At 44.5% G+C, this 13,065-nt stretch overlaps 1 protein-coding gene across 2 annotated transcripts in view; it reads right to left on the bottom strand.

The window, feature by feature from the left end:
* The window catches only part of HECTD2 (HECT domain E3 ubiquitin protein ligase 2), a 145,850-nt gene that overhangs the window by 22,883 nt on the left and 109,902 nt on the right, over nucleotides 1–13,065 (bottom strand). For both annotated transcript variants that reach the window (XM_073585927.1, XM_073585928.1), the window contains exon 12: nucleotides 5,173–5,280. In XM_073585927.1, coding sequence (XP_073442028.1) covers nucleotides 5,173–5,280 — 108 coding nt within the window. The remainder of the gene's footprint in view (nucleotides 1–5,172; nucleotides 5,281–13,065) is intronic.

The raw sequence follows: 13,065 nt of genomic DNA, 5'->3' as shown, positions 1-13,065 counted from the left end.
AACTCGAGTAGCGTGCATAATGTACCGTAAGTGAATGATAAAGTCGAGCATTTTTCCGGAGGAATGAAAAGTTCTCTCTCTCTTGTAGCGATACTAATGGCGGTATAGTTAATGGGAGGTATGTATCACAGGGACTGCAGCTCCCTGTGATGTAGCCTGGAGTGTTTTTTTTCTTAAGTGTACGTAAGTTCTAAGTAGTTTTTGTTCACATTTGGGTCCATGCTACGGGTACCTCTGAGAGTTGGGAGGGTCATGCTACCCATTTACCTGGCTCTGTGGTGAGGGGTCTCACTGTACCCCATTTTGCCTGAAGGCATGTGTGGTTGTGAACTTTGAGGACCTGTGATGACGTCATGATCATGTGACTAGCCATGTGATAGGTAACTGGGAGTGGTTACAACTATCTAAGGAAGGTGTGTTGCACATGATAGTGTGTGGGAGTCTGTGAGAGTGGACAGACCTCCCTGTGTCCAGGATGTCTGAGCCAGAGGAGTAGATGGTCTTGAAAACCGTGAGTTATGCCGACCGGGGTCAGTGAGAGAGATTTATAGGCTACCTCTGCGAATAAGAGGGACCCAAGAACCTGCGTGGCCAACAGGTAACGGAACGGAGTCCGTGTTATGCTGACCGGGGTCAGAAAGAGACTGTTTGAATTGATGCTTATGGGATACCTCGGAGGATAAGAGGGATCCGAGAACTTGTGTGGCCGATCCAACAGGTGACGGTCTTGACAACCGTGAGTTATACTGACCGGGGTCAGTGAGAAGTATTTGTGAGGAAGACACTGTGTATTGATGCTTATGGGATACCTCTGCAGATAAGAGGGATCCGAGAACCTGTGTGGCCGACACAAACAGGTAACGGACAGGGGTCCGTGTTGTGCTGACCAGGGTCAGTGAGAGAGTGTTCATTTTGGTAAAGCTGAATGTGTAACAGTGTAATGACTGCTAAATACTGGTGAATAATAAACCGAATGGACTCGTTTTAACCCTGAGTGTGCCATAGTTTACCTCCAAGACCTGCAAAGTGAGTAATCCCCATCCACACACAGTGTGGAACGTTACACTCTCATAATTCACTTACGGGGTATCCGAGCACTAGAGCCCTACATGATACTCGGCACTGCTCGCTACTCGATCGAGCACCCCGATCCTTGATCAATTATCGAGCACGGTTGCCGATCTCTAATCAGCATTGAAAAAAAATGCATTAATATGTTAAAATGCCCCTAAAGGTCTTTAAAGAAGGACAAAGTATACAAAATACATATTAAAAAAAAGGAGACACACTGCCAGTCCAAAAAATTATTTCTGGCCGTGCCATATAAATCAAAAAAAAAAAAAAAAAAAAAAACACGTCTAAAATAAAATTAAAGTTAAAAATCAGACACATTTCTGGTTCTCTACATTATTCCTTCATATCAGAAAAAAAATAATCTAAAAATAAAAAAAATTAAGCTCCATTTATCGACAATATAAGAGGCAAAAAAATATTTTCATATCTTATTAATAATTATTTGAATAAGAAAACATCTTTTTTTTTTTTAGAGTCATTAAAAGTGCATGTACAATAAAATCCTGAAACTGTGCCAGGCCAGGAGTGGGCGGATATAGCCCAGTAGTGAACTGGCTAATCAGGACAAAATGATTGCCAAAAGTAGCTTGATTAAGAGAGATAAAAATGTCCAGCTCAAAACTGACTTTGACCTAAAGCTGTGTGTGTATCTAATAAGATAAACCGTGCATGCAGATACTGAAAGCTGGCACATCATCAATCCCCAATTGTGTAACCTAGCCTTTACTAGCAACCCAAAATTACTTCAGGAACTACTGGACTTTTGGAAGACCGTGTGAAAGTGCACAGCTTTTTTTTTAATCAATGTTGCAGTTGGAGAGCTTGTTTTTCAGGGGATGAGTTGTATTTTAAAAATACCATTTTAGGGTGCATATATCATATTAAAAACCATTCCTGAACTCTGAAGTAGGATACAAAAAAAACAGCCGTCGAGGTATGGCTGTGCAGGCGCTTCTTTCATAATAACAGATACCTTTTTGTCGAGATTTGATGTGCTAATCATGAGAGATCTAGCGTAGAAGCTATATGGAAATCTGTCCGAATGGGTCATTAGAAAATTATGTATTATTTACATCAGGTTTCAAACTTACTTTTTAAAAACTTTTATTTTATATATTATATCTCTTTCAGTTTTCACTCGGCTCACTAGGCTAAATATTAGACACAGAATTCCATTTATTTTAAGCAGCCACACAGAAATAGGATGACACTGACTGTCTCAGACTCATCGAGTTATGCATGAAGGCTTTCTGGACATGGTCGGAGTTGGGCAAAGGGTAATGGGAAGGGGGGAGTGAGCTACGGCCATCACCTATAGTGAATGGTACATGCTTTGTTAACTCTGTAACATTGGGGTGATACCCTTCATTGTAATCTGGTCTGTAATGATAGTGAGGCAGCTGAAAAGTCTAGCATTAGTTTAGCCATACACATTAGATGACTCCCAGAAAAACGATGCTACAGCCGACAGCCATAATGGACGGGTCTCTCATACATAGGAGCACCTGTTTGGATAAGCACTCCTGTGCTCTTTATGATAAAAAAGTGTCTGGCGGTGACAGCCTGTGGTGCAATTAAGTTGAAGGCCGGCGCGCCCTGGCTGAGGTGGGATCCCGCCGTCCGCTCCAGAGGGTTGACACGGCGGGTGCACCACGGACCCGCCTTGCCTGCTCCGTCGGGGAGGTGGAGCATGAGCGCGCGCGATAGGACCCAAAAGGTGGTGAATTATGCCCAGGCAGGATGAAGCCAGAGAAAACTCTGGTGGAGGTCCTCAGCGGTCCTGACGTGCAAATCAGTCGTCTGACCTGTGCATAGGGGCGGAAGACTAATCAAACCATCTAGTAGCTGGTTCCCTCCGAAGTTTCCCTCAGGATAGCTGACACACTCCAGAGACCCAGTTTTATCTGGTAAAGCAAATTATTAGAGGTCTGGGGGCCAAAACGATCTCAACCTATTCTCAAACTTTAAATGAGTAAGAAGCCAGGCGTGGAATGTGCACGCCCAGTGGGCAACTTTTAGTAAGCAGAACTGGTGCTGCGGGATGAACCGAACGCCGGGTTAAGGTGCCCGATGCCGAAGCTCATCAGACCCCAGAAAAGGTGTTGGTTGATATAGACAGCAGGACGGTGGCCATGGAAGTCAGAATCCACTAAGAAGTATGTAACAACTCACCTGCTGAATCAAAATGGAAGGCGCTGGAGCGTTGGGCCCATACCCGGTAATCGAAGCCCGCGGGGGCTATGCCACATCGAGTAGGAGAGCTGCCATGGTGAGCGCTGAAGTCCCGTGCGAAGGCCCGGAGGGAGCCACCGCAGGTGCAGATCTTGGTGGCAGAGCAGTAGGATCAAGATAATAGTGTGGGTGGGATCCTCTCTCCCAGACACTAAAGACTAACAGCAGTAGCTTTTGCTGCTGGGGTCTTAAGATCAGCTCAGCACTAGACAGTCTGAATGCAAGTACTGTAGAGATGTGGGTGCTCGGGTTGTCACTGTATCCGTGACCGAGGGCTGAGAAGACTGGCTGCAAGCACTCGAAGCCGGACAAGAATGATGGTCGTGGAGCTAGCCCGTAATGCAGAGAATGACTGTACTGGTTCTGAGGAAGGGGAGAACCCGAGAGGGTCCCTCCCGGACTCCCCAAGCATCTCGCTGCCAGTGCACTACCCTGCCACAGGAGAACGCCCTCCTACTGCCCTTTTCCCTGGACAGCTCAGGTCGGAGGCCCTCTTTGAAGCTGCCCTGGTGAGTCTAGAGGCGGGGCACGAGGAAGCCTCTGCAGCCCTCCTAAAAGCAGAATGCCAGGCAGAGCGAGAAGTGGCAGAACGCCGTGCAGCTGCAGGGGGGGAGGCGGCAATACGCCAGGCAGAGCGAGAGGCGGCACAAGCAGAGCGGGAGCGTGAGGCGGTGGAATGCAGTCAAGCTGCAGAGCGACAGCATCAGCTAGAGTTGGCTCGGCAGGGTCTCCTACAGCCCACCACAGCACCTCCACAACCCAAGACAGCCAAGGTCCAAGCCGAGGACTTTCCCTTGCTGGAGAAGGATGGAGACCTGGACTCCTTTTCTGCGGGCCTTTGAATGGACCTGCTGTAAGCACCATATGGCCCTGGATCACAGGGCCAAGTACCTGACCCCCCGTTTGAGGGGTAAATCTCTAGAAGTTTTGGGGGACTTACCTGCCAGGGTGGAAAAGGACTATGAGAGCATCAAACAGGCCCTGATCCAGCAGTTCAACCTCACTCCGGAGTCTTACTGAAGGAAGTTCCGGAGCCTGCAAAGGTGCCCCAAGGACACTTGGGCGTATCACATGCGGGGCCTCTTGCGAGCTGGACCAAGGGTCTGGAGCTCACCACCGGCCAAGGAAATCCCGTAACTAAGATTTGGACCTGTGATCCATCAGTGCCTCCCTATGATGGATTGCACAGGGGAGGGGTGTGCCGCCTTCACTCACCTCTGGGGATGGGAGAGAAGGACCCAGCAGCGATCGACTCTCTGGCGACACCACTTTCCCCAGGTCAGTCAGGGTACTGCACCGAGGGCAAGTAGTCACTGGAAAGGCTTCCTTTATAGGTACAAGTTATTGAGGCGCTCTCAGTGAGGGGGGATATACATCACTAGTCCAGGCTCCTTTTCCATCAGCCTGTGTAAAGATGCCAGCAAGCACCCAAAAAACAAGCAAGCTGCCAATCAATGGCGAGGATGGGTTTATACAGAGGTCATGAATATGGAGGACATTCAAATTAGGTGGCCAAAACCTGGTGACAGATTCCCTTTAAGGCCTCCATACACATTGAAATAACTTGGCTATCTGATGTATGTTGGGCCTCCCAAGTATCCCAACAGATAATTCTCATTTTGGTGACAGAGGCGATAAATCACTGCCAGGGGTGTCTGTAAGTGGCATTCTTCTCGTAACCTATTGAGCTGGGGACTGGTAACTACAATGTCAGTAGGTCAGCCTTGGGTTTTGGTCCTTCAACTTGAAGCCATCACATCTCAGCATACACGTAGTAAAATATTAAAAACAAGATTCCAAATTGTTGAAGTGTAAAGAAGGGTATTTCATATATTTTGAGTAGTTGAGATTTAACAATTTTATTACCTCATCCAGAGAATCGCTCACCAGCTGCAGCCTCCTGACTTTGATATTAAGAAACAACATGTTCATATCTGGTTTCTGTCTCCGAGAAACTTTATCCACAAGACTTTGCTGAAAAAAAAAAAAATAAATAAAGAATAGTTAAAACTGAACAAGGTTCGGAGTTTCAACAATATTTAGCAAGTCTGCGATGCTTCAATTTATCAGTGTTTGAACAGTTCAACCAAACCAACCCGTTGACCCAACCTGGTCTCACATGGACTTTAAATGATGAAACGTGAGTTTAAATAGAAAGTCATCTAGACATCACGGTGGAATTTGTAATGTGTGCACGGTCAACTGATTGCCTTTCTTGTGCAAGCTTCAAGGTCTTGTATCATGTTTGTGTTGTGGGGCCCCAGACTGGCTCAGTGGATTTTTCAGTTACAACAAAAGTAATTCATTTTGTTTTGTAATTTCCGCAATATAAAGCTTAGGCAAGAATTTCAACAATTTTTTTTTTTTTAAATCAGATTATTTTTATTAAACAGTTTTAACTTACAAAATTGAGACAAGGCGCACACAGTTTTAACATAAAGATTTGAGACATACCTCTTATACACAACCCAACCCCCCATTATCAAATTATAACTAATATAACCGTGGGTCCCTTAGAAATGGACCTATAAATGTATAGTAGAAAAAAGCGAGAAACACACAAAAAAAACAAACAATTCTTAGGCTAAGTGCACACATACAGGAACTCTCGCGGAAATTACCGCGAGAATTCCAGAATTCCAGTCCGCGGGAAAATCGCATTTTAAATTCCCGCGGAAAAACTAGCATTTTGCAAGCGTAATTAGCTTGCAAAATGCTAGCGTTTTCCAAGCAATCTGTAGCATCGCTTGGAGAACTGATTGACAGGTTGGTCACACTCGTCAAACATAGTGTTTGACAAGTGTGACCAACTTTTTACTATTGAGGCTGCCTATGCGGCATCAGTAGTAAAAGACAGAATGTAAAAAAAAAATAAAAAATGGTGTTATTCTTACCCTCCGACGTCCCGCGCAGCCGTTCCCAGTAATCCTTTGCGAAAATGCCCGCGATGACGTCCGTTCTCGCGGGATCGCGATGTCTCGCGGTAATTCGCGATGACGTCGTGTGAATGACCGCGAGACTTCGCGATCCCGCGAGAACGGACGCCATCGCGGGCATTTTCGCAAAGGACTACTGGGAACGAGAGCGTGAAGAGAAGCGGGAAGGCTGCGCGGGACGCCGGAGGGTGAGAATAACAATATTTTTTATTTTTAAATTCTATTTTTTACAGGGATATGGTACCCAAAGCCCGGAGGACAGTCTCCTCTCCTCCGGACCGTGGGTACCATCCGCAATTGTTCTGCTTACTTTCCGCATGGTGTGCACAGCCACATGCGGGAAGTAAGCAGAACAATGCATTCCTATGGGTGCGGGATTCCGCCGCGGTAAAAACCGGAGCATTAGCACAGCATTGCAGAATCCCATAGGAATGCATGGGATGCTTATTTTTCGTGTTTTCGCGGCAAAATCGCGCGGTTAAAACCGCCGCGGAAACGCGAAAAAAACGCCACGTGTGAACTCAGCCTTAAGGGGGACAATGTGAATCAAGATAAGACTTGCACAGCATAGAACTATGAACAGTCAGGCACATAGTACAAAATGAGCAATAGACATACGGTAATCATGAAACCTATTCATAAAGCAAGAGATCATATGGAACCAAGAGGGAATAAGGGGTACCATAATTAACAAAGCATAGGGAACAGGTTCTCCAGCAGCAAAATTTGGGATGGCAAACCCAGGGGGGTTAAGCCAGGGGCTCCAGATTTTATCAAATTTTCCGATAGCTTTTCTTTTAATATCCACTCCTTTTTCCAGTCTTATAGAACTATTGACTCTGTTAATAAACTCCTCCACCGTCGGGGGTGTAGATTGCTTCCAGTGCAAGGCAATGATTTTCCGTGCTATATATAGAATTCCAGCCATACCGATCGCCAGCGGGTCTTCCACAGGAATAACCGGTATAATACCCAGCACACAGACCTTTGGATCAGGGAGCAATCATGTACCATAACCTCTTGCCAACTTATTCAGAACATTATTCCAGAACGGTCCAAGCCGAGGACACTCCCAGAACATATGCATATGGTATGCATCAGGTAGGCTACATCTGGGGCAGCACAAGTCACTCCTTATCGCAATTTTGTGTAAGAACGCAGGCGCTTTATATTTCCTATGTATTAGATACACCTGCGATAATCTCTGGGCCTCCGATAACGAAAGACAGGGCACTGAACTCAATACACAGTCCCATTGATCATCTGAGAGCTGGCCAACATCCTCCTCCCATCTAGCTTTGGTGCAAAGGGGGTACTTATCGATGAATGCATTGAGAAGTATTCTATAGATGGAGGAAATCAGTCCTCTTCTGGAGCCCAAGTCCCCCACCAACATAGTCAAGGGATTAGGGTCTATACTAAGATCTCTAGTTTTGATCTGAGCTTCATACGCATGTCGGAGCTGTAAAAATCAGTAGAAAACATATGGGGAATATCAAATTCAGTGGGCAATTGTTCAAACCGTTTTAATGTATTTTTAGACTGAATGTGTGCCACCGTCATCACCCCCTTCGCCTCCCAATCAGAGCACCCTTCTAAAGTTTGAAATTCCAAGAGACTAGGATTATGCCACAATGATGTAAACAAAGAGCAATCAGACCCACCCAACAGGTGCTTTCCTCTATCCCAAACCTTATAGATCATGGCCAGAGTTGGAGCTTGAGATAATTTGTTTCCCCCTCCCCGGGCGTCTACCATATACATTGGTACTCTCCAGTGGCTAGTCTGAACTGCCAGTCGCCCATTTTTCTCCAGTGCACCACACTGATCCCAAACCTTCAGTTGCTGAATCTGAGCCGCCAGATAGTAGATCCAAGCATTCGGGATAACCAGCCCCCCATTTGTTTTTTCTCTTTGTAGGTACTCCAGACGGATTCGAGCCTGCTTTTTTTTCCAAAGTAATTGTCTGAATAACCTATGAGCCCTCTGAAAGCACCATTGTGAAGTATATAGAGCAGTTGGGGCATTAAAACCATACAAATTTCTATTTCATGTACAGTAATATTGGCCGGATTTCTATAGTACATAAAATATCAATAAAAAATGCTGCTTTAGGTATAAAGCATTTGACAGTGTTACTGTGCAGAAGCCATGCCATAATAAGATAGCCCACAAGCACCAGTCCCGCAGGTTCCCTCGCCTGCCGCCTCAGGCGCCAACTACGTAGCTTCCCTTGCCTGCCGCCTCAGTTACCAGCCCCGCAGCTTCCCTCGCCTGCCGCCTCAGGCGCCAGCCCCACAGTTACCCTCGGCTGCCGCCTCAGTTACAAGCCCCACAGCTTCACTCGGCTGCCGCCTCAGTTACCAGCCCTGCAGCTTCCCTCGGCTGCTGGCTTAGTTACCAACCCCGCAGCTTCCCTCGCCTGCCGCCTCAGTCGCCAGCCCCACAGTTACCCTTGGCTGCCGCCTCAGTTACCAGCCCTGCAGTTTGCCTCGCCTGCCGCCTCAGGTGCCAGCTCCACAGTTACCATCGGCTGCCGCCTCAGTTATCAGCCATGCAGCTTCCCTCGGCTGCCGCCTCAGCTACCAGCCCCGCAGCTTCCCTCTGCTGCCGCCTCAGTTACCAGCCCTGCAGCTTCCCTCGGCTGCTGCCTCAGTTACCAGCCCCGCAGCTTCCCTCGGCTGCCGCCTCAGGCGCCAGCCCCACAGCTTCCCTCGGCTGCCGCCTCAGGCACCAGCACCGCAGCTTCCCTCGGTGCCGCCTCAGGCACCAGCACCGCAGCTTCCCTCGGTGCCGCCTCAGGCACCAGCACCGCAGCTTCCCTCGGTGCCGCCTCAGGCACCAGCACCGCAGCTTCCCTCGGTGCCGCCTCAGGCACCAGCACCGCAGCTTCCCTCGGTGCCGCCTCAGGCACCAGCACCGCAGCTTCCCTCGGTGCCGCCTCAGGCACCAGCACCGCAGCTTCCCTCGGTGCCGCCTCAGGCACCAGCACCGCAGCTTCCCTCGGTGCCGCCTCAGGCACCAGCACCACAGCTTTCCTCTGTGGCGCCTCAAGCACCCTCAGACATCGGTCTTGTAGCTTGTGCCTTACCCCATGGAAGCTACAAGGCTGAGACTTTTTATTTTAAAACGTACTTTACAAAGTATGTGACGGAATAAAAATCTCTGTTGCCTTTTGCTGAAAATCAGTAGCAAAAATGTGCAGGTATTACATGAGTTTCAATGAATCACACTAATGATGACCATGTAGTAAACACAAGGCACCACTGAATGGTATATACAATAAAAATATTCTTTATTTGAAAATAATTAAAAACATATATGAACAAGGTGCTGAATGAATGAATGGGGACACACTTGCCATAGACTCACCACAAACCAATGCTGTCTAACCGCAATACAACAAATTTCACAATGTGATAATCACAGAGGACCATAATGCCCTATCATGAATAAATAATGAGCAGAGGAACATCCAGGGTTCACCAACGTTCTACCGCTGGTATGTACATTCATACATCTTTTTAAATCCATTCACAGTATAGTATTGGTACAGGCCAGCATTTAAGTTGTGAGAAGTGGATGCACAGTCCTTTTTATATGTATGCCTCTTTTTTAGGCTCATTATTTATTCATGATAGGGCATTATGGTCCTCTGTGATTGTTATCACATTGTGAAATTTGTTGTATTGCGGTTAGACAGCATTGGTTTGTGGTGAGTCTATGGCGAGTGTGTCCCCATTCATTCATTCAGCACCTTGTTCATATATGTTTTTAATTATTTTCAAATAAAGAATATTTGTAATTGTATAGACCATTCAGTGGTGCCTTGTGTTTACTACATGGTCATCATTAGTGTGATTCATTCTGTCTGTGGTATATAGTACCCACATTGTTATGGGAATATGAGATTTATGGGCATTTTTGTGTATTAATGACAGTTTCAATGCAGATTTCTTTCCATTAAATATTGAAGAACTGAAAATCATGTAATTTCTGCCAATTCAGGAGCATGGCAACCACTTTATTTTGCCAACTGTACAACCATATTTTTTTTTTTCTTTTTAGACAAAATTGATATAATACCTTATTAAAAAATCTATTAAACTAAGAATGACAAAAAAGAATCACTAAAGATGGATATCAGGAAACTGAAGGCCAGAGGGCAATCAGAAAATGGATCAGAGATCAAGTTCACCTCAATTTAAAAAGAAACTGTTTACATCCATTGAACATGGTTTCCAGATTTCTCAATGTTTTGTATTAAATGCCAGAGAGGTCAGTGCTCCTCCTGTTTCTGCAGTAATACATTACGCCGCCGTGCGCCTCCTGCTCACGCTACGATGCAGCATAACTAAACCCCATAAATACTAGCAGTGCCCCCGCACATTACACTAAAGTTACTGAATATGGAAAATTTCAACTATAACGAATATTTTGGGGTGAAATTTAATGATCGCTTTAGTCACACATCTTCATTGCCTGGAAAGAGGCATGGCCATGTTTGAAACATTCAGCCGATACAGAGAAGATTGTATCGTAAAAACTATGGCCCTGATTCATCAAGACCGGCAATTTTCACCCCTATCTTGATGGGGTATGTTGGAGTCAGATGCTCCAGATACATGAAGAGGCACATTATACATTGATATACTGCAGCTGAATTTTTTTTTGTATTTGAACATGAGGTTCTTAATATTTTGATCACAGTGTATGAACCCACTGCCACATCACAGAGACATATTCTTAAGAGGATTCCTGTAATGTTGAATCGTGAACACTGCTGCCACAACGCAGTAGCTGCACACAGAGCCACCCCGGTGCCCAACTGCCCCCTTGCTGCCAAACCACCACACACAGCAACTTCTTTCTTCCAGTTTCTGGTCTAAGACCACATAGAAAGTTACGGTAACCACTTTTTTTTTTTTTTAACAACTTTTTTTTATTGATTTTCAAGATATTCAATTACAGAGAGACAATAGAAACAATTAAACTTAGACATAAAAGGATCAAGTTAAAAACGTACTGACATAACTAAAAGTAAAAATAAAACAAGTCATTGATATACAAAATATATAGGTATATTACTGTAAGACCATAGACTACTTATAAATCATCCCTTATTAATAGTGTCTGGGTGTTTTTTCTAAATTATGTGTTCTTGGAGTATGACTTGCTATATGGCTGCATACATACTGTATATTCCAAATTACCAATACCAGAGATTATTTGGGCATTCCAGTACTGAGTTAAGGATACTCTCCTTGGGTGGGGAGTTGGGTTGTGATCTCTGGGCCAGTTTAACCAATGTTTTCCAACTATTTCACGATGCCCCACATTTTGCGCGGGGGGCAAATTCATATGGTCTATATAAATTAACCCTTTCATACATTTCAGCAATGGAAGGTGTTTTCTTAGACTTCCATTTAGCTGAGAGACATTGTCTAGCAGCAGTTAGTGTAGAAGAGCAAATCCAACTTGTATTACGGGGTAATTCTTGTAGCTTATTGTTCAGTAACGGCATTTCTGGCGTAGGTTGTCGGGGAATTTTAGTACATTTTGATATATCAAAAACCTCTTTCCAGAAAACCTTTACTTTATTACCTGCCCATCATGACCAAAGTAGAGTACCCATTTCCCCACACCACTTCCAACATAAAGGTATGTATTCATCAAAAATAGTGGAATAATCTCTTAGGAGTGTAAATCCATCTAAGTTGTATCTTCTTGGAGTATTCTAAGTGATTGATACTTGATGAGCTTTTAGTAGTCCAAGTTAATGCCTGCTGCTATATATATATATATATATATATATATATATATATATATATATATATATATATACACACACACATACACATATACACACACGCACACACACTACTAGATCTTGTTCCCATTTTCCCAAAAATGGTAGATTTGATTGGGTGGCCGGGGAGTGTTTATATGTCATAAGATACAGATTCGCCTTTTTTCATAGCCATACTTCTCTAGTATAAACCTTTGATTATCAGAGACTACCAATTGTCTACGTGAGCAAGACGAGAGGAAACTTCTGATTTGTATATATCGAAAAGAAAAAATGTTTTGGAAAAGTGAATTTATCACTTAACTCGTTACATGAGGATAGGTTATCCCCATTATATATGGTGGCCACAGTTTCAATTCTGTGTCGCACCCACAAGATTATACAGATAAATGTGAGTACATATTCATCTTACTGATATATAATCTAGGGATATATTTTAGGTGTTTTTTATATACTGTATTTCTCTCCATATATAAATAGTCGTTTGCATGGAGGAAAGCATGTGAAAGTGGGAGTGTGGTTTTAGATATTCAGCTTCCAATAGCCTTCTAGTGGATTGTCTGTTAGTAAAAGCTTTCTCAATCTGAACCCATTTGTGGTCAATCTGATTTCCACCATTCCCTTATTGTGTCCACCAAGAAAGCTTTATAGTAGAGTACGATGTTACTTATCCCCTTTCCTCCATCTGGCGTCCTATAATATAACAATTTTTTAACTATTCTTGGATTTTTATTGGCCCATTTAAATTGTGAAAGCATAGATTGTAACTTAAGTAGACTAGGTTTCAGTATATATAGGGGAATGCATCTAAGAACATACTAAGCTTTAGGTAAGAAGAGCATCTTACACATGTGGATTCTGGCTATCCATGAGAGTTGTAATTTGCCCATCCGATCCATCTCGGGTTGGTTAGCGATGTGATCTGTTTTCTAATATTTTCTTTTGCTAATTCAGCAGTCCTCAAGACCCACCAGCAGGTCATGTTTTCAGTATTTACTTAGTATTGCACACGTT

This window comes from Dendrobates tinctorius, unplaced genomic scaffold (genome assembly GCF_039654945.1).
Source record: "Dendrobates tinctorius isolate UK_male_01 unplaced genomic scaffold, ASM3965494v1 ptg000089l, whole genome shotgun sequence".
NCBI classification, from domain to species: domain Eukaryota; kingdom Metazoa; phylum Chordata; class Amphibia; order Anura; family Dendrobatidae; genus Dendrobates; species Dendrobates tinctorius.
Note: the sequence above shows the minus strand (reverse complement) of the source record. Positions and strands in the feature narration are given on the sequence as shown.